General features: G+C 43.4%; 1 protein-coding gene and 1 pseudogene across 2 annotated transcripts; both read right to left on the bottom strand.

Annotated features, from left to right (window-relative positions):
- Positions 1-885: 885 nt before the first annotated feature.
- On the bottom strand, positions 886-25266 carry kdm8 (lysine (K)-specific demethylase 8). Its single transcript, XM_083648985.1, has 8 exons — positions 25031-25266; positions 21409-21886; positions 18131-18303; positions 14297-14429; positions 14154-14219; positions 2873-3022; positions 2678-2770; positions 886-2578 (listed from the first exon to the last, which is right to left on the bottom strand). Exons 2-8 carry the CDS (start codon positions 21862-21864, stop codon positions 2414-2416), a joined length of 1236 nt encoding a protein of 411 aa, XP_083505111.1. The 5' UTR covers positions 21865-21886; positions 25031-25266; the 3' UTR covers positions 886-2413.
- Positions 6974-9106, bottom strand: LOC310787808 (serine/threonine-protein phosphatase 1 regulatory subunit 10 pseudogene; annotated as a pseudogene). Its single transcript has 2 exons — positions 7744-9106; positions 6974-7464 (listed from the first exon to the last, which is right to left on the bottom strand). The product of its transcript is annotated as a serine/threonine-protein phosphatase 1 regulatory subunit 10 pseudogene (transcript).
- Positions 25267-26736: the final 1470 nt, after the last annotated feature.

Genomic DNA, 26736 nt, shown 5'->3' on the forward strand with positions numbered 1-26736 from the left:
TGTGAATTGAGCTTGTGCGGTATATTGCATAAGTAAATTGTACTAAAATCGTGATTAAGCCTTAGGCCCATTATTGTGTTTTCCCCCCCATAAAGTTTTTAATTGTTTTATTCTTTTGCATTTCCATTAATTTGCAGAGCCAATGCTCTAAAGCATGAAAGAAAATTTTTATTTTGATCAGTTGCCCTTTAACTCATTGAGTGCCAGCCACTTTTGGAGAACAGACGCTCCCAGTGCCAGAGTTTCAGAGCGTTTTCAGTGATTTCTCGAGGCTCACAGAATATTGTGTGATATTACTATGTAAACAGCGAACACGCACAAAGAACGAGCTGACTTTATTGTATCATCAGCAAAAAAAGTTTATTGATACCATTTTCCGTTCTTTAGTTATGAGCCGGAGAATATAGGTTGTTTTGAGCAAATACAGGCGTTTCAAATTAGAAGCTGAGTTCAAGATTCAAGATTCAAGATTCAAGATTCAAGATTTTTATTGTCACTCCATGGTACAAGTATCACGTGTGAAATTCTTGTGCTGTGGACTCCGTTTACAACATAGTATAAATGTAGGCATATGAGTGCAAAAACAACAAGAGACACAACAAGCAATAAGGCAGTATAGTGATAAGACAAGTCAGAGACAGTGGCATATTCACTGCACATAGGTGCACATGTCCTGTGCATACTTTAGCCGTGCTTAAACATTTTAAATTCGGCGTATTTGACATATAGGCCTTTTGTGAAATGAAGCATTTCAAGCACATTCACTGAGTCTGAAGCTAATATTTTCTGATGTAGTGACGTGGTGTAGTTGGGTGGTGCCCTGCGTGCCCCACCCCCCTCTCCCCCCCTCAGCTGCAAACTCCTCCCCACACTAACACACAGCCTAACACGCACCCAGACCATTTTCGGAGTGCTCCGTTTTTGTGCGCCGGCTCCCGCGCGACACGGAAAAGCCAAACCGGACTGCTGAGAATGGTTTGGCCCTTCGGCGTCGGGTGCTGCTTTTCTGGCGGCTAATCGTGTGGAGAAACTATGCAGCAGACAGAGAGGCTCAGTTGTGGGCGCGGATTGACTGCTGTTCGCAACCAACGTCAGCTCCAGACAGAGCAATCTATATGGCTCTGGCTGCAGCATGAGCGGTTTCTCTTTCATCACGGGGCTTTTTCCTGCTGTTTTCCTGACCTTTCTCTAATCTGGAGAGCACTGTCGCCACCTAATGAGTCCGTAAAATAGGTTATACACCTTCAATAGCTACAATATTTGTACAGGAGATGCCTGAGGCTTTGATCCACGTCCCACCGTCAAAAAACGCAATTGACGAACATACTCGTCCTTGGCACTCAATGAGTTAACAGAGAACCTGGACCAGATATATTGTGATTAAGAGAATGATGATGAAACCCGATCATGGCTGAAACAAACCAGCATTCTCTATCACAAACATTTTAAAGTTATGCCACAAAATGCCCGGCTTCTAGTCCAGTACTTCAAGAGTTTGACAGAAAAATGCTCCTCCTCACAAGTATGCCTTGTGCATCTCAAGATTTCCCAAAGCTCTACTTTAGCTCACAGCATTTCTGGCTGAAATGCAGATCAAAATGTGAACATCAGTCCAGACCAACTTAAGTTTGTCACATACTGATGTACTTATTGGTGCAAATTAGCAGACTTGATTGAAATGGACCTATGGGATATACGACTAGGCTTGTTAGATGTTTAAATTTGAAATGAAATTTGGATTTCTCTGCAGTAGTAGAGCATAGTGAGTTTGGTTCAGAAGTGACTAGAGACCAGAATACCTAACCAATGAAATAATTTTAATTTCAAAGTATTTCTAGGCGTAGGGGTTTGGTTAATTCGTAATGACCTGCTTGGCTGCTTTAGACTGTCAGTTTAACTAGAACGCTATGTTTATTACTATGTTTCTGTACCTGTGTGGTTCACTAGGTCATTAAATGTGAAAAGTATTGCCTCATTTGCATAAGTTATGGAAATCACACCACATCATCTGAGAATAATTTGTAAGAATACATTTGAGAACACAATTAAATATGCCAATTTGAAAAAGCATATCCTATCAAATTAGATGACTAACAACTCTCCGTAATTTATATGCGGGAAGCTTTCCACACAATAAATGTTCTCGCAATTATGAGTAGCACAATTAAATCATTCAGTGGTGTGTGTTCATTGTTCATGGATCAAAGGTTTGTGTGATGAGCGGTTGTCCTAATGTTTCTGAGAATTAGCTTTGCATTAGATATGAACTCCAGGAGAGAGAGGGGAGAGGAGCCACTGACTGATTTTCCCCTGGAGTGCGCCCTGGGTATTTCTTTTAGCGACAGAGAGCAAAATGTAACTCAAATTGTTATTCTGTTCGTGCCGAAAACTGTGCTTTATTACGGATCGGCCGTCATGACCACCAGAAGCTGACAGAGAAGCTGAGAGCCAAGGATCGCACATAATGCCAGTGCTGGACCGGGATGAACAGCACGTCCCCGGGCTGCAGCACGCACTCCAGATATGGAGCCTCGGCAAACTCGGGGAAGCGCTCGGCGTCTGGATTCTCCACCTCCACCTGCATGGAAGGAGCCATCGTTAACAGGGAGGGAAGCGCTGCATACTGCATACATTTGCAAGCTTAACATGCAGTATCTCCACAGACTGTCAATCCCACCTGACTCGTGTTATGAAGGAGCTGTGATTGATGAGGGTAGAGCTTGTCTGTGTCCTCCGGGGAATATAGGCGAATGTATTTGCTTCCCACCACCTGACGTAGACGAGGGAAATTCCTTGCCAGTAAACAAGTCGCAATCACATGACAAAATCTTTGATATTAACTGGATCCGTGGAGGATGGTTATTATCATCACCTGTGCCAGGAAGTTCTGCTGAGGATCTTGGTGGAGAGGAGACACAGTGCCTCCAGGCCCAAACCACGCGTTTATAGTAATATCGTCCTCGTCTCCATCACCGAGACAGCAATAGTCAGGGATGCGGATGTCTTCTCTCAGCTCCGGTATCTGAGGCAATATCACACGAATACAGAAAGAAAGGAAGAAAGACTTTAAGAGGAAATACATGTGATAATGACTGTTTTCCAGGCATCTATAGCTGTGAGCGAGTAACTGAGCCTCAATTTGGTCTTGTAGTTTCTATCTAGATGATACAAAAATGTATTTGGAAGCCATATCAAAACAAGACAAGGAGTCTAATAATGGACTCGGTGGCTTGGGCTTGGTCAATGCTCTATATCAAACCTTCAACACTACATACAGCACCTGAGCCCCTCACATTAATCAAATCATCAGATCAAACTGGAACATAATCACTTGAGATAGCACACTCAGAAACCTTTTCCCAAATGTTCTCCTGAAGGACAGCACCTTCTATCAGAGCCTACCTGCCGGCTGACCACAAGGAGTCCTGCCTCAGAAGACCGTTGGGCACCTACAGATGTGGCAACTGCAATCACTGTGACATCCTGCACACTCAAACATTCAGACCTCAAAACCAACCACATCTACCAACGCAGAGACTTCATTAATTGCAACACCACCTATGTTGTGGACCGCCTCACTTGCCTCTGTGAATGTTTTAATGTAGGACCATCCTGTAGGACACACAAAACGAAGACTCAAAGACGCATCAGTGAACACAAACCATGCAAAGGCCAGGTATTTCAGTGAATCCCATGCCAGCAGGAGACCCTCCTTAGAGCAGAGGGAATTGAACACATCAAACCGGCCACAAGAGGGGGTGATCATCTCAAGAAACTCCTAGGGAGATTTTGGACACCATGGTTCTTCCAGGCCTTTCATAACTATCTCCACCCCAAACAAGTGTGCATTGGGCCTGCTATAGACCATGCAAATACCAGTAAGTTGGCCTCTTTTGCCACTTTTTAGTAAATTTTTCAGCCAAAAAGAGCACCTTCTATATAAATGATACAAACCTAATTGAATTGGCGTAAACTGAGCATGCCAGTTAATTCACTGTTTTACGATGCTCTAAATCTACATTGTTGCCGCAGGTTGAGGCTTTTTTGGCTGGACTATGAGCCAAGAGTCATCCAATTTATAACCTCAGCACTGATGATTTCACTGATGATGTCACAATGTCTATGTGACTGTCCATCTATCACTTGACTGGACATTCACTTTGTGACATCATCAGTGATTTATGACATCAGGCATCGCAATTCGATACTAGAATTGAGCCTGTGATCTCACTGTGTTCACGCGTGGCTCGAGTGACACCACTGGCAACATCACAATTACTCGAGTGTGATTATGACATCATCGGTGATATATGTTTTTCCCCCCATTTTCTCCCCAATTGTACTTGGCCAATCTTCCCCTCTGCTCCACCCTCTGCCGATCTGGGGAGAGCCGAGAGTAGCACCATGCTTCCTACGAGACGTGCATTATTTTCACCCGACAGCGGGAGCACGTAGCAAAATACCCTCAAAATACCCTCAATCCGGCTTCCCTCCACCCACCACCAGCCAATCGTGCCTGTATGGACGAGGTAACACGAGGATGCGAACTTGCGCCCCTCGCCTTGGTAGGCAGGGAATCTACCGCTACACTAAGACGCCCTCATAATATTGGCTCTATCGGCTTTGATCACAGAGCTCTCTAAAAAGGCCGGTCTGAAGAGCCGATCCGATGCACGCGAGACAATTAACTATGCACACCTCTCACTCTCCAATCCCCAGGGTCCTAAAGGGATCCCCGTTACAGTACTATAGTTACTGAGTGGATTGAAAATTTTAATATTTACTTTTCAACTCTGACTCAGAAGGTTTGCTTGCTCAATCCAGATTAATATTGAAAGTAGTTTATTATGTTGCAGTTATTATAGTCTCATTTTCCACAGGAAAGCAGTATTTCAAGTTGTGGCTCTAGAGTGGAATGTTGCACATGTTGCTTAGAATAAACAGCTATCATCTCCTAATTTTAATACTTAATATACAATGACAATGTTGTTAAGAATCATTAAATATATATATATATATAATGCTACACAATAAATAGAAGGCTTCAATCGACTCTGTGAATGGTGATATCGGTATCGGCAGATACTGCTTCCAGCGATCGGTGATCGGACCCAAACATCCTCCTGATCGGAGCACCTCTAGGTATGACATCATCAGTCGGGGGCGTTTGCATAATCAGTTGATGGATTGTGTTTGTTTACTAACATGACATCATCAGTCACCACTGGCCACCACTCGACAATGATCACCAGAACGATGAAGCCGCTTCTATCACTGACTTTGCGTGTCCATCCATCCATCCTTCCACTCGATGATTGTGGGGCATGACATCATGAGTGGGTATGACATCATCAGTCGGGGGCATTTGCATGCTCAGTTGATGGATTGCGTTTGTTTACTAATATGACATCATCAGTCACCACTGGCCACTACTCGACAAAGATCACCAGAACGGTGAAGCCGCTTCTATAACTGACTTTGTGTCTCTGTCTGTCCGTCCGTCCTTCCATTGGATGATTGTGGGGCATGACATCATCAGTCGGGGGCATTTGCATGCTCAGTTGATTGTTTAGTCACCACTGGCCACCACTCATAAAAGCAGCTGTTGATATAAGTGAGAGACGGACAGTCTGTATCATAACGGACAGTGAGTGATGTCATCAGTGATGTAACAAGCATTTGGGTTGTCAGTCAGTCAGCCTTCCTTTCCATCTTCAGACAGAGCCAGATGTAGCTCCGCAGCCAGCTAGCTGCCTGACAAAAACAAGACTAGAGTCAAGCCAGCCTTTCCCTCCTCATTGCTTTTTCATTCATAAACAAACTGAAAAATCTATTTTGATATTTACGTTACTGGAAGGGAACAAACAAAATAAAATCCCACGGCCTTCCTAGTGTTGACATTACATTTACAAGGGGCTTTTAATACTATATATTTTGTTCTCCTGCGGGAAAGGTTGAGGCCTAGTCTTAGTAAATCATAGTGCTAGATCACAGCAAAAAGCAGAAAGTGGTGCGATGTGGCTGGAGGCAGCTTCAGTTTGGCGCTATCTTTCTAAAGTGCTTCCTAATCCTTTGTCTTAAAAACCATGAAAGCCAGGGGAAACTGAACATTACTGAATCCAATTGACAAAAGTGGCTTGACTTGCACGCGCTATTGAAAATGTAGGTCCATAAACATTACATAATTTTTTTCTGTTTCTGTTTCAAACATCTTTGATCTTGGGCTTAGTCAAAAATACCAGCATGTGGACCGTCTCTATTCTGTCGGAATTGAAAAGGAAAGGAACCACAGTTGGAAACCTGTTAAGCGAAGTCATTTTGGTTAGCTTTCTGCTTAGGAGACATGGAACACTAACTAACCTATTTCAGTGATGACTCTTCATCCTGGCGTATTGCACTGTCTATACTCCATCTGGTCTACCATATAGTGTGCCAAAGCCACGCCCTCTTCCAGGTTCGGCATGGTGCCCAAGGTATTTCACTCTCCACTCATTTTCCCATTGACATTCCGCAAAATCCTCACAAAGACCCCCAAGCAATTCAGCTACAGTCAGAGAACCACAGAACACCCGACTCGGACAAAAAGAAAAACGAGTGTGCATGCGGTTTCAGTCTTACGAATGTTCTGTTAAAAATGATCACAATAAAAATGCACAAACCCATTGGTGATCATCTAACAGCTGTTGATTCCCTACATTTAGTGTGTGTGTGTGTGTGTGTGTGTGCATTGTGCAAGAGAATGTCCTCTCTCAATAGGATATAAATGGCGAGCATAGCTTAATGCTTCAAGTCAATAACCAACAGACACGTTCGTGTGTAGGGACGAAGTTGAAAGAAGGCCAACGTCCTGCTCTCCCCACGCTTGTGTCTTAAAAATAATACCCTGTAGGTGTAAGCCAGTGGTTGTCCAAAGGCACCGGTTCAAGTAGTCTTTCCCATCCATGGTGAGGGTGCTGGTTGTGTTGAGTGTGGCCTAGTGTCCATGTTGAGGGTGCTGGTTGTGTTGTGTGGGTGGCAATGGGGGTCCGTTCACACCGGGGTGGTAGAAAGTGCAGTTGCTCTCATATCGGCAGATCCCCTTCGTCATGAAGTGCCGACACACAGGCCTCTTGGACATATCGTTCATGTGTCCCCATCCCAGCCCTCCTCGGCCTTGGAAACACTGCTCTCCTCCATTGCCCCTGCCCCCTCGGTGGAAGTGGCCTCCTCTCATGGGGTCTCCGCAGTAGTTGCCTCTGTCCACAGGGCCCTGGAACGGCGGCAGGCCCATCATACGAGGGGGCAGCCCCATCATATAAGGGGGTGGCCCCATCATATGAGGTGGCGGCGCCATCATATGAGGGCCTCTGCTGGCATTGAAGAGCGGCACGTGGTTGTGGGGAGGGGGCGGGTGGCTGAAGCATGGGCCAACGGGCGGGGTGTTGGGTGGGTAGCCATTCATAGGCCTCTGCATGTTCATGTTGTTTATTCCAGAACCGTGACCCAGCAGACCCATGTTGTTCATTCCAGAACCGTGACCCAGTAAAGCCTGTTTGTTCATTCCAGAACCGTGACCCAACAGACCCTGGTTGTTCATTCCAGAACCATGACGCAGCAGACCCTGGTTGTACATTCCAGAACCATGACCCAGCAGACCCATGCTGTTCATTCCAGAACCGTGAACTAGCAGACCCTGGTTGTTCATTCCAGAACCATGACCGAGCAGACCCATGTTGTTAATTCCAGAAGCATGACTTAGCAGACCCTGGTTGTTCATTCCAGAACTGTGACCCAGCAGACCGTGGTTGACTGGTGGAGGGTCGTTCTGGTTCTGCTGCAGGGAGCCCAGTACCTGTTTGATCTTGTCTGAGAAGTCCGGCCGCTTGATCAGTTCCTCAGTCGACTGGTTATCCTGAGCACCCATGATAGATGAGAGCAGCTCCTGTATGTTCAGAGTGGGTACCACAGGGTTTGAGACAGCGTTGGTGACTTGGGGGCTGTGGCTGATGTTGCCCATAAGGTTGGCCAGGATGGGCGGCAGCTTGGTGCCCTCGCTCTGGACCATGGTGGCACTTTGCTTCCGCATGGTGTCCATTGGCTCCACAAAGACGGCTTCCATCACAGTGGAGTCCTCATCCAGGGGGATGAGATGGGGAGGCATGGGTTCATAAGGATCTGGGTCTGGTTCATGTGGACTGTCAGGCACATTCTCTTTACAGTGGAAAATCTGGGTGATCTTCTCTGCGCCTTTGGCCCTGGAGGTGACCAGGCTGCTGGCTAGCGTCAGGGGCCGGGGGGGCGTCCAAGGGACCATCTCCTCCATGGTATCGTAGGAGAGCCGATGGGCCATCTCAAACGTCTGCTTGTCCATCATCAGCTCTTGTTTGGCTGCCTCGCCGAAGTCCTTGATCTTGTTGACGTTGACTCTCTCGGTCTCATCCAGGTCAAAGTAGAAGTATTCTGTAAGCTGCTCCTCCTCAGCCCAGCAAACACTCTTCTTCTTCTTGCACTTCTTTGTCAAGCTTTCCTGCTCCCCACGTAGCTCTGCCAGGGCATTCGCCTTCTCACCGTTGTTGGAGGCTCTGAGGTCCTCTGAGGGAACGGGGGTCCCGTGCTGCGGCAGCTCCGTTGTTTCTTGGGCAGGAGTCGAGAAAGCAGCGTTTGCAGGAGAGGACGGCTTAGCATACGACGGGTAAGCCAACGGCCTGCTGTCGAACGTACTTGGTTTGTTAGATGTGGGAGAGACAGCCTTAGTACTAGCGGTATTGGCACCAGATTTCTTCTTGATCTTGATGTCGGGCACTGGGGCTGAGTTCAGAGCATCTAGGAAAGCTGTGCAATCCATCGGTTGTGCCGGTATGATCTTCACTTTGATCTCTTTAGCAGAGTTGAAGGGGCTATTTAGAGGTTTGTACTTCTTGAGTGGCGGAGGGTCTGACAGACCGGAGTTCGGCCTCTTCAGGACAACACGCTTGATGTACTTGTCACCCAGCTGCGGGGTGGTAGGGGCCTTATTTGGGAGAGGGCTAATGTTGTCCATCTCCAGTCCTATGGAGCGGTTCTTAGCATGGTTAGGTGCACGAGCTTTGGGGGTTTCCTTCTTATCAGTGATTTTTAACCTTATCATTGCTGCCATAGCAGTGTGAGCTGTGACTGATCTACTTTTGTGGGGACATACAGACATAGATACAGACATATGGAGCTCTTATTGTTAGGTGGCAGGCTAGTGGACCCACGCGCAGACACAGAGAGGCTGGAGGCTGAAGCAGACCAACAGTTTATTCAGCGATAAACAGAAAACGGATAAACAGGATCTGGTAACAGATAAACTTGCAAGGAAGAGTAAAGGGCTAGACATATACTGAGTACTACAAGCCTAATGTTCACCTTCCAGAGCTTAGTCTTATAACCATCATAATGCCAACACTGACATCATCTGTGACATCACAATGTCAACAGTGACATCATCAGTGACATCATCGGTGACATCATCGGTGACATCATCAGTGATGTCAGATGTAACAGTTAGATCTCACAATGTCAACAGTGATAATCTGTGACATCATCTAACATAATAGATGCCTCGTCCCCTAGCGGCCACACTGCCTCTGCAGGGAAGGATTTATGACATTGCTGATGATGTCACAATGTCTATGACATCATCAGTGGGTATGACATCATCTGTGATTTATGACATCACTGATGATGTCACAATGTCTATGACATCGTGGGGACATAGAACTGTATGACATCATCCTGGCCACTTGGCCCCTACTGGCCACGTATGACATCATCGGCGACCTGGCCACTTTCTTTCTTTCTTTGGGACATACAAACAGACATAAATACAGACGGACAGACAGACCCTGTTAGACACTCACACCTCTGCCCCGAGGTGGCCACGCCGTAAAAACAAATGCGTGGTCTAATGACGGCATGGCTTCAACGGCATCAAATCATCAACAGATGACATCGCTCTGTGTATTTCTTTGTCTGTCTGTCCGTCCCATTTCCCACTGTGATGTCATAAATCCCACTGTGACATCATCAGTGATGTCATAAATCCCACGGTGACATCATCAGTGATGTCATAAATCCCAGTGATGTGTGACATCATCAGTGATGTCATAAATCTCACTGTGTCATTATCAGTGATCAGTGATGTCACAAAACAGAAGTGGGAGTCTGGCTTCAGACCCCTGTCTTCAGCCATGGACAGCTGTATGTTGCCAGCCCCAGGACACGTGATGCAGCATCCCTGAAATATGCCATCAAGGAGCACCCAGGGCGAGCTGCAAGGCCAGCTGGGCGAGCTGCAGGGCGCGCGAGGCCGCGTAGCGGGCGAGCCTAGGAATCGAGCGCGCGAGATGCCTAGTTTATTTATATAAAAGGGAGCAAGTGGGCAATAACGGCCGGGACACACATCTTGCGTCTGCTGTGCGTCTGCGTGGCGCCTGCGTGGCGTTACCTGTTGATTTTCATTTCGGCGCCCATGTTAACAGGTTACAGCAGCCACACCACCGGCAACAGACGCGCGTCTCAGGCACATGTCTTGCGAGGCGTGAGACGCGCGTCATCTAGAGAATAGAAGCGACGCCTATTTTTTCTGCTTACCGCGCGCGTGTCTCTAGCGTGTCTCTACACAAATAGACATTAAAATTATATTTTACAGGGGCAGCCACAGCCAATCAAGGCTCGTTTTGATTTGAGACAGGAGGATGAGCTGAGCTCACAGCTGCAGTTCTCCTGCCCTCTGAAAACCACATAGGCTACAACGTGGCTTCGTTCCTCCCCTCCCCACCACACACACACAGACACACACACACACACACACACACACACACACAAATCAATACTGCCTCGATTACGAAGGGAGCCCAAGCGATCTTCAGTTAAAATCATCATTGTATTGTTTATAGCAAATTTAATAAAAGGTAAACTCTATAGGAAGAGAGTTGGCAGACAGACAGCAGCGCAGCAGCTTCAACGCAGCAGCCACGCTGCCTGTGTGGATGCCGCGGGCGTGCCAGCCGCAGCCCCCACGCCACGCACACGCACTAGGTAGGTACATGTACACGCAAGATGTGTGTTTAAACTGAAACTTTATTTTGGTTGATATTTTGTTGCATACATAGTGAATAGTTTTTGGTTCCATTTCACGTAGTAGTGCCCTAATTTTATTTTGCATTATTCATTCAATGGATAGTACATATTTCATTGCACTATATGTTTTCAATTTCAATGTGTACTATTTTGCAGTTTTGCAATTTGCACTATATTACATTTATTACATGCAAGTACATTGATGCCAGAAATAAATATGCTGCTACATGCTCTAAACTTTAAAGTTCATGAAAAGATTATTTTTGAGTGAATTATCATCTTAATTGTCTTTATTTTCATTTGGCACATCCTTAAAATAACTTGAAGCTCAATTTAGAAGCTGATTATAGCTAAATCATAGCGATTGAGTAATTGTGCGATAAGCTGCAATTTATGATCCGATTAGTCGACTAATCGTTAAAATAATCGGTGACTAGTCGACTATCAAAATAATCGTTTGTGGCAGCCCTACTGTCTGTCTGTCTGTATGTATGCATGTATGTATGTCTGTATCCACCCGTTCCCCTTCCCCCAATTCCCCACGGGGGGAGCTACAGCAATATTTTACATCCTCATTGTGACATCATCAGTTTCTGTATGTATGTATGTCTGTATGTAGTTACAGCGATATTTTACATTTTCGTTGTGACATCATCAGTCTGTCTGTCTGTCTGTATGTATGTATGTATGTATGTATGTCTGTACATAATGTGTGAAAGCTCAGGATGCTAATATCAGGCTATAAAACGTAAGTTTTGAAAGAAGACGTAAATTCTGTTGTTTCATATTAATATGCACATTCAGGAACAATGGAATAACCGAGACAAGACAGCAGGTGGCGTCTTACTTTCACTTTCTGTTTCTCTGATATCCACGTTTTCCTTTCCAAAATAAAAGTTTCAACAACCAATAGCTAGCATTCTCTGCATTCTCTCTGTTACATTAGGACCCGCCTGCTGCCAATCACAACCCAGTCAAGCCAAAAAACAAACCAAAGAAACCAGCCATTAGTCCATAAAATTAAACAGAAAATAAAGCTTGACCTTACAGAATTGCGTCTTCAAATAAAAACTATCTTCTTTACTGGGATTACCTTGTAATATTTAGACAGCATTTATTTCAAAATATTTCCTTCGAAAAACAACAGACTTCACTAGGCAAATCGCAATTATCTCATAATGTGATAAAAGCAGTGGAAAACGATCCGCAGTGATGTAAAACAATAAGGCAATGCAGAAAATGAGCAAAAACTCAAATGATGCTGGAATTGTCCTTGAATTGCCTACTCGATCAGTGTTCAGTTTGCCTCATTCTATCTAAACTATAAACAATCCCAAAACATCCCACACAACTTTTAGTTTGACAAGGTGCCCTTTTCATGCCATGTTCCAAGGTCCAATTCAAACCAGATGATGGATTGGCTTCTGTGGTAAAATTAGCACTAAAAAGTCCACCATGTTTGGAGAAATGTAGTGTGAGGATGACAGTTTGATGGGGCTTGTTTGATACCTTTGGGTATATCCCAAAGTTTCATCAAAATACAATTAGTGGTGTCTGAGCTATCACATGTGACAAAGTAGTCTCTTATCACATTGCTTTTCCTGTAATGGAGTAATATATAATATTACCAATAAGTTACTGATCTAATGGATAGATCGTAACTTGTGTTACATTCTTTAGCCTCCTTATTGACATAATAGCTAAAGATTACCCTCATCGTATCGTGCTTCAAGCCATGTTGGAAATATCAGAATTAGAGTGGACATATGAGCCAATGTATGAGTCCATATATGGTCAATGATGTCACCTTCAAAAAGGAGTCTCCGCTGAAGACGTGTTTGAAGAGAAGACGCGTTCGTATTTTCCCATACAATGAGGCAATCAAGTAAAATAAACGTAAAGCTATAGCGTTAGCCGAGTAAGCTACATGAGGGCAAGTGGTGGACTGGATATAATACAGCATGGAAGTTTATTTGGAGTCTTGGACTGCAGCGATCGCACCAACGGCAGCAGAAACCGTAAGTTTGCTCCTTTTATAGCGTTTTATAGCGTTTATAGCGTCGGGTGCATGGCGGGCACGGATCTATAAATAGTATGAAATAATTTGCGTGGATTTATGGCGGGCGGACGGTTCATGCATACACGCTGATTAGGATGGCATAAAAGCTCATCCGCGCATCTCTAGTATCTATATAGTTACGTGTGTCTACTAACATTATTAAAATATCATAAAGTAACGCTATTCTCTGATAATTTGCTCAACTATTACTTGCTACCTGATGCCTTGCGGCACATTGCTGCCTCTACCGGTCGGAAGTATTACTGTTCTTATTATCCGATGTTTGTCGTCAATTTTCCTCGAAATGGGGCTATAATTTGGAAAACGGAGCGCGTTAAGAGCATGAAAAATACTTGAAATTGTTTTTTCAGACCATAAACTCATTTGGAAAGTGTTTATTTAAGACATAGACCGAGAGAGAAGTTGGCTCGTTTCCCATAGAGTTGAATGGATGTTCCCGGGGAGTGCTACACAAACTGCGACCCCCACTGGCCATTTGAAAGAATGCAATTTCCGCATAGGCATCAAAAATAGGCAGGCTGAATTGGGCACTGGTCATTACTTAAGACTATTTATGCTGGTAATTTGGGTTTACTGTGGGTCGGTCGGCAGTATTGATTGGCCCAATGAATACAAGTAATCCGAGCGCAATCATTTGAGGGTGTAACGCAAAAGTAATGAGTAGTGTAACTAATTATTTTTTTCTGTAGGAGTAATAAGTAATTCATTACTTTAAAGAAAGGTAAAGAAAGTACCGAACACTGCACGACACATGGATGAATGAACAAAGGAAAAGATGCCCCCAACTTACACTAATTGTTGTAATTTTGTCATAACCTTTTCTATGAAATAACTCCCATATCTATCACATTATATATATATATATATATATATATATATATATATCCTTATAATATGTGATAACTATGGGAGTTATTTCATAGAAAGGGTTAAAAGCCCACACTGGCCCAGGGTAAGCCGACACTGGTTACAAGCTGATAACATAACTTACCTGATCAAAAAGCTGGTGTTGAGCGAGATATCCCAAATCTTTCACTCCATCCTGGATGAGTTTGATCTGCAGAGGAAAAAGAAATTAAAAGAAAGCAAATGCAATAGGAATAGAATACAATGGGCAAACAAGGGTGCACTTACTTTGGTTAAAATGTACCGATCGATGAATTCATTGACTGTCAGGAGTGTTTGTGACCATTCCTCGTCAGTGTATCTCGAGCCCACCTCAACAGGTACAGTCCGACACCCGGCAACAGATCTCAGGTATTCTATGCTTTGCAGTAGGGAAAAATAAATTTAATCAAATGTTACTGTAATATCATGTGTATACAATTCACCAAAAAATAGTGGAGTCAGATGCCAGAAGTCACACAGCAGCAGCAGCAGCAGCAGCTGTCAGGAGTGAGATGGAGGCAGAGATATCACAGACAGGTGTCATACATTAGAGTCAGGAATCAGACATCAGGTCAGGGATGTAAAGGAGGGTAAACCCACCTGAACTCAGTTTTTTTAATAGTATTATTTTGATTATTGATTATTATTTTGATCATCGATTAATTGGTTTGATTAAAAAAAACAAAGAAATCCTGATTCTAGCTTCTTAAATGTGATTCTTTTCTAGTTTCTTTACTCCTCTATGACAGTAACAGTAAACTGAATATCTGTGGGTTGTGGACAAAACAAGACATTTGAGGACACATTGGGCTTTGGGGAAACACTGATCAACAGTTTTCACCATTTCCTGACATTTTGTAGACAAAAACAAACAACTAATCAATTAATGGAGAAAATAATCGACAGATTAATTGACAATGAAAATAATAATTAGTTGCAGCCCTAGTCTAGATTCATATTATAAAATGCATAGTCCCGATCCTCGATTATGATTGGCTGAGCCACGTTTGAAGCTGTTGTAAAATACTCTATAAACACACCTATGACCGCGTCACATAGGTAATTTATTACTGCGCTGCTGCTGCGTCTGGGTGCTGCTTGGCAATCCTTCTGCTAAATGTCGCTAAAGAACTACATTGCTTGGCGAGAGATTGATTATTTGTTATCAATAAATTATAGCATTTTTAGTTGCTGTGTGTTTATTTGATGAAACCTTGCCAGGTACGTAGTAACTGTTTTATAAAAGCAATAAATCCCAACAGGCCGTGGTTTACAGTGTGGAGTTGTAAAATCACTGTAAAGCACGGCCTCTTGGGGCTTATTGCTTTAATAAACAATCCAGTTCTCAGTCGTGCTCCTGGAGTTCCACCGTCCTGCTGGTGTCCTATTAGATACTTCATTGTTTTCTGCTGGTGGCCCAATCTGTCCCTCATTAGATGACTAGAGTGAAAACCGACAGGGCTCAGCGGTGCTCGAGGACCAGGGTTGACAACCACTGTTTTATGCTAATGCTATACTGTGCTCTAATGCTACCAACGTTGTTATGGTGCTGAATGCTAATGCTTACATAAATTATATCTGTCTCTGCACGTTTTATCAAGGTGTAAATGCAAGCGGTTTTAAGATGAATGTGAAAATGAAAGCCACTGCAGACCTATGAGAACCCCCCCACCTCCTCAGTGGGGGGGGGGGGGGGGGGTCGGGGCACTGTATAAGAAATTGCAATGTTTTAAAGACCTCCAAAATTGAACTGGACTGTTCTGTATTAAATACCTTTTAAAACCTTGACTTAAGATATGATTTAAGATACTTAAAGGGAGACTGACCCCCCCAGATTCCTTGCAAAACGGTATTCTACTTGATTTAAAAACTCTGCAGGCAAGATGGCTGCCTATACTGCCTTCTTTAGCTGGCAGAATTCCTCCCCCATAAACTAACATATCTTGGCCAATAAGTATGTAACATACAAAATAAAACAACCCGTAATGTCTTCATTTGATGTAGAATGCAGAGGACATGTAACTGTTTAGTTAAACTTGCATTCCAGGAAGTTTAACGATAATGGCTCGAGAATGTTTCGTCCTGAAACCCACTCGCTTTGCGCCAGAACACAGAACACAATCGATTTGGGGGTGGAACACGCCAGGATTGGCCAACGCCAACGCCAGTGCCCAGAACTGTCAAATCAAATCATCGACAGAGACGCTATGACCCGCCTCCCAGTATTCTCAGTGTATCCGAGATAGATATCATAGAAAACGTTATGAATATAGCCATGTTATAAACAAACTAACACTGGTGATCCGTATGGAAACAGTGTTACTCGAAATGGTTAAAAGTTATGTATATCAATTTGGTCATTCAGTGGCGTTTTACTGCCATGTAACATAACTAACTAGCAGCTAATATTAGCGACAGTAGGCATTACCCATGGATGCATTGCTCTTAACACATTGAGTGCCAGCGACGCCATATGGCGTCATTAGAAATTTACCGTAGGCTGCCAGCGACGCCAAATGGCGTCAGTAACTCGAAATTGTTTTTTTGACAGGGGGGTGTCGATCTATGCATCTTACATCGCCTCTTACAATATGATAGCTATTGAATGTGTCTAAACCTATTAGAACCCTTAGGTGGCGACAGCGCACTCCAGATGAGAGAAAGTGGAGTAAAACCATAGAGTAAAACACACAGAAGAAGTCGTTTGGGAAGAGGAAATCGCATCGCATCCGTCCGTATGCAGCTGCTTCATTGAAGCATAACGTAGCTGTGCCCCTGCAGCAGCCAATCTGCTGTCACAATTGAGCACCTCGTGTCCGCTGCATTCGCTGCATTCGCATGATCAGCCGTGGAGTTCTCAACTGGAAGCATGGTGACATACACGCGGGTGTAAAAAAGCTGGACTAGCGGACTTTTCACTGCTGAGAGCACACGCAGAGCAAACGCACTCACAGCAAAGCCGAGCAGAGAGATACTCCTCCCACAACGGGGGGGGGGGGGGGGGAGGAGGAGGGGGGGAGGTGGGGCACGCAGGACACTACAGCATACAACAGACCCAGGCCAGGCCAGGCAGCTGCAGCATTACATCAGAAAATATTAGCAATGAGTCAATGATGTGCTTGAAATGCTTCCTTTCACAAAAGGGTCATTATCTCAGCTCGTAGAAAAAAAGGGCTGTTTTTGGTCTAATCAAGCTATCTTCTCCGGCTCATAACTAAAGAACGGAAAATGGGATCAATAAACTTTTTTTTGCAGGTGATAGAAGAGAGTCTCATCGTTATTTGTGCGTGTTCAGTGTTTACATAGTAATTATTAAAGAAATTATATGACTGTTTTAAAATGCATTGCGGCCTATGTGGCACAGTACAGCACCTTTTGCCCAAGGGCCGTGGCACTCAAAGTGTTAAAGGGCTCACGCCGCGTGAACTACAGTAATAATCAATGGGGAAAAAAACAATTTTTCACATGAGTGGGGCGCGTGCTAACCCCACCGTGACATCATGATGTACCAAATCTCCCATTCATTTGAGGGCACAAAAAAAGCAGGTTTGAACCCATAGAGGGAACTTATGCTGCTGAAAATGATACAAATGGTACAATGGTAACAGTTTGGTCTCAAATGTGGAAATTTTGACCAGAATTCTTCACACACCACCCCCAAAGTCATATATATTGGTTAAAACCTGAAAAAAAGTGTTTTGGGGGTAAGTTACACTTTAAATACTTTTTCAGACAGTATATTCAAGGTAAAGGAGTAAATGGAAGCTGTATACTACAGACAGACTAAAGGCGTGTGTCCACATAGCTTTTCTTTCCTGGCAGAAAAGCACTGGCAGGGCGCTTCATCAAAAAAGCCTCCCCAGCGCTGTTTTCATGGTGTTAAACACACAGCTGACTAATTAACAGCTGACTGTTGACAGCTAACAACAAGCTTACAATGCGTACAGTGATAAAAGCACAATCTTGACAAAAATATACAAAAATGCTAGTGCAGTTTGGATGAGTTTATGCTGATGAGGGCACCTATCCGTAATGTAATGACACCCTTAATCGAATGTTAATGCATGTGGAAAAACAAACCTCCAAGGGTGTTCGTTGAGGGCTGGCCAATGGTCTATGATCCCCTCCAAAATAACTGGCCTCAGGGGGAGCAGGTAATTTGTCCTGAAGCTCTCCAGTGAAGGACATTTTACCCTGGGAACTGTCATCGTCTGTTTGGTCACAGGCACATGTGGGGACTCTAGCTTTATTCTCTGTTAATGAAGCAAAGACAAAGTAGAAACGGTCAAATATTTCATTCAATTCCAAAATGAACTTACATGATCGTCATCATCAACAACAACAACAACAACAACAAAGGGGGGCGGGGCAAAACAATTGGGCATGCTTGTCCTGTGTGTAATAATGTGGGCTTGTTTTTTCATGCTCTTTTAATGGCGAGGTTGTATGGCAAAGAAGAAATCCTGAATAAACACATTCTCGCTAACGCTAACCAAAGCTCTTAACTCATTGAGTGCCAGCCACTTTTGGAGAACGGACGCTCCCAGTGCCAGAGTTTTCAGAGCGTTTTCAGTGATTTCTCGAGGCCCACAGAATATTGTGTGATATTACTATGTAAACACCGAACACGCAAAAAGAACAAGGAGACTCTATTGTATCATCAGCAAAAAAAAGTTTATTGATACCATTTTCCGTTCTTTAGTTATGAGCCGGAGAAGATAGGTTGTTTTCAGCGTTTTCAGGCATTTCAAATTATAAGCTGAGATATTCAGCCTTTTGTGAAATGCAGCATTTCAAGCACATTCACTGACTCTAGATACGGTAATATTTTCTGATGTAGTCATGTGGTGTAGTTGTGTCCTGCCCTGCGTGCCCCACCCCCCCCCCCCCCCCCCCTCAGCTGAAAACTCCTCCCCACACTAGTAACACACAGCCTCGCACCAAGCGTCTAGGAAGCCTGGGAAGCGCCGCCTCCCAGGCAGCGCAACATGGAGAAGCCACACGCGGACTGCAGTGAAAGGTTTGGCTTTTCAGTGTCGCGCTGCTGCTTTTCTAGCGGCTAATCATGTGGAGAAACTATGCTGACAGACAGACAGAGGCAGAAGGACTCAGTTGTGTGCGCGGATTGACTGTGTTCGCACGCACCGTCAGTTGCAGCCAGAACAATCTACATGGCTCTGGACTGCAGCATGAGCGGGTTCTCTTTCATCAAGGCTATTTCAGGCTGTGTATTCCTGACATTTCTGTAATCTGGAGAGCACTGCCACCTAAGGGTTCTGTAAAATAGGTTATAGACCTCCAATAGCTACTATAGTTGTACAGGAGTTGCGGAAGGCTTTGATCGACGTCCCACCGTCAAAAAACGCATTGGACGTCGAAGGACGTCCGTGGCACTCTACGTCACTATTTAATTGGACGTCGAAGGACGTCCATGGCACTCAATGAGTTAATATTGATATAGCATCTAAACAAAGTGGTGAAATCAGAAATCATGGAAGATAAAGGGCAACAAGGGTGAGACATCTCTAGAATTACAGGATGACTTCATTTGAAATTGGTCAATGTGTGTTGCAAAAACTGCATCAAGGGGAGAATATCCAGACCGTGTGCTTGGCTGCACTAGATAATGCTGCTCCTCTCAAACTAGATGACAAGTCACTTTTAAAGTTGTCCATGGCTAAATGGACGATGTTAAAAGACAGCGCCGGAACAATGTTAATGGTGTACTTTGTTGTCACAGTGAACTTCTACGCCTGACTGTATTTGATGTTAACTGTATTTAATTTTATTTAACAATGGGCTGTTACTTGTCCTTGTCTATTCTGCAGGCCTACATGGAGCCAGCAGTGCAGATCTCCTTTTTATGATAACTGAGCCCGGGGTTTCTAAATATGATTATGATTATTATGTCCTTTATTTGACAGTGTTTTGTAAGTCTGTTAAGAAATAAGTTTGCATTGAAATTTCCCAAGGAGATTAATAAAGTGATATCTTATCTTATGATAACTGGATTCAAATCCTTTTACACTATTACGAGTGGGAACGAAAAAGTTAATTCTCCCCACGGTCTCCATCTGTCCATCCGTTAATCACACTGTAACATTGACAGGATTGACAATGAATGAGACTGGGTGCACTTTAGGGCTGCAACTAACAATTATTTTGATAATCGATTAATCGGTCGATTATTTGTTCGATTAATCGATTAATCGGATTAAAAAATGCACTGATATTGTTTCCATCCGTTTATTGAAAAACAACTTTTTTTTTGTTAAACAAAAACTCACCGGGCTTTGCTACATCAAATAGCTTTGACAGGGCATGAACGAATACAAAATACATACAAATGTATGGTGTAAGTGCAAAAGATATCTTCATATCTTCTTAAATAAAGTGCTTTAACGCAGTGGTTCTCAACTGGTGTAGCCTCAGGACCCACTATTTTCCTTGTCATGAAGTCGCGACCCAAATTTCAGGATTTGTTTTTGAACCACTCAAATTAATTACACAAAAATAGCGCATTAATTTAGTACACAATGCCTTCATGCACTGTTATAAACTTCAAATGAACAAAAAAGTGCAACAGAAGTGCAACTAGGGCTAAAAACCAATTGAAATAAGGCAGACTTGAATTACAGGCCTATATGTTTTTAAATTTAAACAAGTCAAACTGGTCATGCTCAGAAAGTCTTATTTGAACTGTATGAAATATGAAATAAAATGCAGACTTATCTTGAATTAGGCTACAGTACATGCCTATATGTTTTTAAACAAGTTAATAATAATAATAATAATAATAATAATAATAATAATAATAATAATAATAATAATAATAAAACAAGTTAACCTGGTCATGCTAATCCAGTTTCAATAGTCTGAATTTAACTAATATGAAATAAAAAGGAATCACAGGCAGGCTATATGATTTTTAGTTAAACTGGTCATAACTTTTAATTAAACTGGGGCCATGCTAATCCAGTTGCAATCATCTGAATTGAACTAAAATTAAATATGAAATTAAAAGGCAGACTTCTCTTGAATTACAGGCAGAGCATATGCTTCAGCTTGTTAAACAAGTAGAACTGGTCAGGCTAATCCAGTTTCAATAATCTGAATTTAACTCAAATGAAATATGAAAAAAAAAAAAAAAAAAAAAATTTGACAAAAAGGCAACGAATCGATAATCAAATTCGTTGCCAACGAATTTAATAATCGATTTTAATCGATTTAATCGATTAGTTGTTGCAGCCCTAGTGCACTTACATCACTGGTGGGTGACCACATGTTGACTATCCGCTTGTTTCACTGATGATTAACTAACTAAAGAATGATATGTGATGAAGACAGAGAGCACTGACCTTGGCGTTTACGTGTTCAGTTTGATCTTCCTCCTTGGTTCCTTTCCTGACTTCTCCCTGCAGAGTCTGGACAAGCACTTGAAGAATATTGTCCATGATGGCCGCACCCATGAGTAAACCCATGTCACAAGTCCTGACGGCCTGCTGGATCATTTCCGGTGACGGATCTTCGCGACACAGCGCGGCCACTTTGAACAGACAGCCGTACGAATAAACCCGTCTCCACTCTTTGTCCACATGGCGCCATGTTCCCGTGTTCAGCTTCTCCCAGGAGATATCCAGGACAATCTGAGCGGTAAGCGTACGGCCGGCTGTCGGGGCGTCGCTGTACAGCTGCTGCCTGGATCGCTTCAGCACCTCCACCACACTTGACTCCACTTTGTCACTGAAGTCAAGTGGAAACTGCGCCTCATTAAGAGGCAAAACAGCAGAGACTTTGGACCACAGCACAGCCATTGATGAGGTCTTTAGCTGTGCTCTGAAAACACACAGTGAAGGTGAGTTAGTAGAATGCATCAGATTGAAGCTGTGATGATGGAGCACTTCTGGATGAAATTGAATTTTTCTTCAGAGGCAAACAGAACAGACTTAATCAATTCCCCATGATTTTCATCCCAATAAAGGCTGTAATTTATTCCCTTCTGTTCAGTCATGGCTCCACTGATCTTCCAATTTGTTAAAGCTGCCTGTCATCGGTACTATTGCCATAAACACAAACACACACAGATGCTTTGCTTTTTTCATCACTGACTGACCACTGCACTGCACTGAAGCAGGTGTATAAACATAATTTCTAAATTGGCAAACACAGAGAGCAGGTGAGAATGTCCTTGAGCCACAGAATTGTGGTATGACACATGCACAGTGGCAACGGGTCAGACTTGGTGTAGCCAATTCTGTTTCCATGTCGTGGCATCAATGTTTGGACGGTCTGTATTGCTGAACAAGGTGCCAAAGTATGAGGCAGCCAACTTTAAGCACCTGATTCACTGGAGTGCATAACACACTAACACAGCCTTATGAACTGTGAGCAGAGCACCCAGTAGCAAACTGAACGACAGTGTGTGACCGTGACGTGTCTGAGGTAAAAAACCTGGGGCGAGGCAATGGTGACACTGTGTATATACCCATTTAGTGTACTCCAACAGTGAGTGAGGAGAGTTTGTAATTGTTACAACCAATGGCTGGGAGTGGTGGCAAACTGTGACTGCCAAAATATCTTGACAGAAATAACAGGAACATGAGAGAGGCAGCACAGAGTTATGTCAGCAAAAAAAAAAAAATCAACCTTTGCTTTATGGACATTTTAAATAATTTAAAATAAGTACACTTGCACAATGTAATTATCTGACTTTGGGGGGAGTTAGGTTTCTCTTGTCAAATTTTATTATGGAAGGGAAAATGGGCAGGACAGCGTCCACTGAAAGTCCACCTCATGCATTTTCAGTATAGTGAGAGGAATATGGTGTGTGTGTGTGTGTGTGTGTGTGTGTGTGTGTGTGTGTGTGTGTGCGCTACGTGTGTGTGCTTGAAGACCTCAGAAACTGGACACTAAAGTCCCCAACAAATGATCCACGGTAAAACAGCTCTGCGCCCGCTGTGCCGTTGTTTCCTATGGGAAGAGCAGTGCCTCCAAACTATGTGGCAGCACTACCCTTGGCGTCACGCAACGCTCAAATTTGCCACTGTGCTCAAAGTTAAAATTGATTCAACTTCCGTTCAACCTACTTACCGCTGACCTTTCTCCGCTCTACCTCGCGGTGAGAGTAGAGAAGATCGCTTATCATGTGAAGGCATTCACATGATTCCACACTCTGTAAACATTCAATAGAGATGTACTGAAGGAGCTGATGCCAACTTTGCTTGGCTGAATTATTAACTTTTCTATTCTGAAATGGAAAGTGTCGTTTAATACCCAAATATAACTTAAATGAAAAGTTTAAGATACGATATATAAATGTTGAACAAATATTTGCCAGGCATTGACACAATCTTTGATAAAGTAGAGCGGCGATCCTCAAAGTCCGGACTCCGGTCCGCATCCGGACCGAGACGCCGTCCTATCCGGACCGAGCCCTATAACCTACAAATCATTGATAACTTACATTTTCACGGAGCTTTTCTATTTTAACCGGCACATGCTTTTCTAATCTTTACGGTAATACTGGTTCATCTGCCAGGAAGCTCACAGACCAATGAATGCGCTGTAAATCATCGCACGTGATGCTACTTGGCCAATCAAATAAGCGAATCGTTTCTCCCTGTCGTTTCCTAGTGCTGCTGTGAGAGTGACACATGGACGGAGGGGATGATAGAAGTAATTTCACATGGCGTGGTCAAAACAAATGACTCTTACATGTCCATTCATTGTTCTTACGGGCAGTTCAAAACCAGTATGTCTCGGTTGAAGTGCGATCCGATCCTGACCTGTCTATGGAAGCGCCACACATGAGCAAGCACACACACACCAGCGCACACACACATTCACTTGCCCGACGGAGAAGTTTGCATTGGGAACGCTCGACAGACAGACACAGACAGACAGAGGGGGCAGACGGATAGATTGATATATATATGGATGGATGGATAGATAGATAGATAGATAGATAGATAGATAGATAGATAGATAGATAGATAGATAGATAGATAGATAGATAGCTCACTTCTCTAAAGAGAAAAGGTGGAGCTGGATGTTTGTTGGCTTGATTTAACAGTCAGTTGTATACAGACATTGTACCATTAGGCTACTTTAGTCATTGAGTTCAATGGCACTGAATCATAATGCAAGCTACGTTACAATGTTCCGGACCTTTGCTTAAGGAAATTTTCTCGAACTGGACCTCTTTGAATTTTAATTGAGTGCCCCTGAAGTAGAGATTAGAGAATTGGTATTGTTTGTATTCTATCAGGTTCCATGGAGAACATTTTGAATTTGGTAGGCTGGTATCAGTTCAGACTGAGATAGCCTAAGATTAGTTTAAAAAATGTTAAATTGTTACTAGTCACTATTGGAAGTAGTAAGTCACCTTTTACTCGTAGTAACTATTTGACAGAGTGGCCTAAGCTAATGTGTAGTACAAATCATACATTTATTTAGTACAAATCAAACTACTGAATTAGGCTGGTATTAACAGAAAGACGTTTCTATAACTGAACTAGCCTCAACGCAAGTTGCCAGTGCCGAAGTTTTTAGGTGCTCCACAGCGCCGGATGTATCGGTTTGGTTCGGTTCGGTGCTGTGGTTGGGAGGTTGTAGTGCAGTTTACAATTTTGAGCATCGGCCCCGCCATGTGTAAAAGTGCTCGGTATTGGAAAGTACGCACTATTTGGAAGTGGCAGAGGGCACCCACATCATGGTTAACAACATTGTCTCGGAGGTGGGTACAGTTTTATTGTGATTGATAGCGTGTATATCGCCTGCAGCCATTTAGCCGGCGTTGCAGTAGTACAGCAGATGTAACAGAATGATGTAACATCATCTTTTAACCCCTAATCGGATTTACACTCAGTGTAACGTTAGCTCCACGTTATATTATTAGGTTGATTTCTCAACCGATAGATAAATATCGCGCATCAGCCACCAACACATATTTAAGTGTTAAACTTTAAATGCTATATTTACCTGTAATCGAGACGTTGGCTTGGCCGCCCTTTGACGATATGATTTGAAGCATTTGGAGACTTTTTCTGGACCTGCTGCAGACGCCGTGACAGACAGAACAGGCGTGGGTAATTAATGTAAAATAACGGAACTGAGGATTCCAACCTTGGTGTACAGTCTGGCTGTATCTGTTCAGTTGTCAGCGTTTAGTTTAGGGGCAATTTGCTGAATAGTTAGTGAATATACGCAGCGCATTTCCAAATGCAACTATCTGGTGCTGGTGTGACAACAAAAACACACCGTGTGGGAACCCAGCTATCGGGAAACATTGGTTCCATGTTCTGTTCAACATGCACAACAGCGCTGATTTCCAAAACTAACCCGTTTTTGTGAGGGTTTAAATAATGAAGTACCCATTCGGCAATTTATGATGATGATGATGATGACGACAATGACTAATGATGATGATGATTCATATTATTGTTGTTGTTGTTGTTGTTAATATTGTTGCTGATGTTGTTATAGTTATTATTATTATTAATCTATTTATGTATTTATATAATTTGGAACTGAATGTCACAAACTGCTCATTATGCTTTTTATGACAGACAGACACACGCACGCACGCACGCGCACGCACGCACACACACACACACACACACACACACACACGCACGCACGCACGCACGCACGCATGCACGCACGCACACACACACACACACACACACACACACACACACACACACACACACACACACACACACACACACACACACACACACACACACACACACCCGGCACGCGCACACACACTTCTTCTCCTCGGGAAAAGCCTGGTGACACGAGGTTACACACACACACACACACACACACACACACACACACACACACACACATGCACCACATTTTGCCCTCCCACCCAGAGCACAGCTATCAGACTTCTAGCTACACAAAAAATAGTGTCTTTGAACTGGCTTTGTTCAATTTGTGAACAAACTGCTGTTAGGTCCTGATGTGGTCCTGTCACAGTGCAGCCTACTACTTAACATAAACACTACACTACAGCTATGCTAAATATAGTCACTCACTATATTTATTCTATCTCAACTACAGGTGAACAACAGAGCCCACTCAGATAAACACACAGGGAATGAAGGCAGAATCATAACAGAAGAGGTCACATGTTTGTTTACCCTCATGTCATTGCTGTAATGACATTGTTTTCCAAATGCTCGACTCAAAATGCTATAAAAAACACACACACACACACACACACACACACACACACACACACACACACACACACACACACACACACACACACACACACACACACACACACACACACCACTTTGATGAATGACACTGATTGATGTGTATCTGCTCATGCAAAGCTAAAAGCATTATTGGGTTTTTCCCCTTTGATCTCATGCAGAGATATTTGAGTTTTGCTTTTTTCAATTGTCACTGCATTTTGGGGAAGCCTGAACAAATATGAGGGGAAATCTTCTGCAGCGGAGTCTAGAATCTATAAACACAACACTGTTGTCAACTGTCAAACACCCCATGAAATTCAAATAATCCCAGTGCAAACCATGGAGCTGTTGTTATATGTAAAGCAGATGGAAACAAGACAGCCCGCCCGCGTTTCTAGGAATCACAAGGGAAATGTTTCATGCATTTTCTATTCATTCTGGCTATGTAAACAGCACAGTTCTAGTGGCTCA

Source organism: Poromitra crassiceps (genome assembly GCF_964638095.1).
Source record: "Poromitra crassiceps genome assembly, chromosome: 13".
Lineage (NCBI taxonomy): Eukaryota > Metazoa > Chordata > Actinopteri > Beryciformes > Melamphaidae > Poromitra > Poromitra crassiceps.

Coding starts and splice junctions, on each gene's coding strand:
- kdm8 (XM_083648985.1), bottom strand. CDS start 21,864: ATGGCTGTGCTGTGGTCCAAAGTCTCTGCTGTTTTGCCTCTTAATGAG. Junction 14,220..14,296: donor ATCGGTACATTTTAACCAAA/GTAAGTGCACCC, acceptor TTTCCTCTGCAG/ATCAAACTCATCCAGGATGG. Junction 2,771..2,872: donor AGCAGAACTTCCTGGCACAG/GTGATGATAATA, acceptor CGTCTACGTCAG/GTGGTGGGAAGCAAATACAT.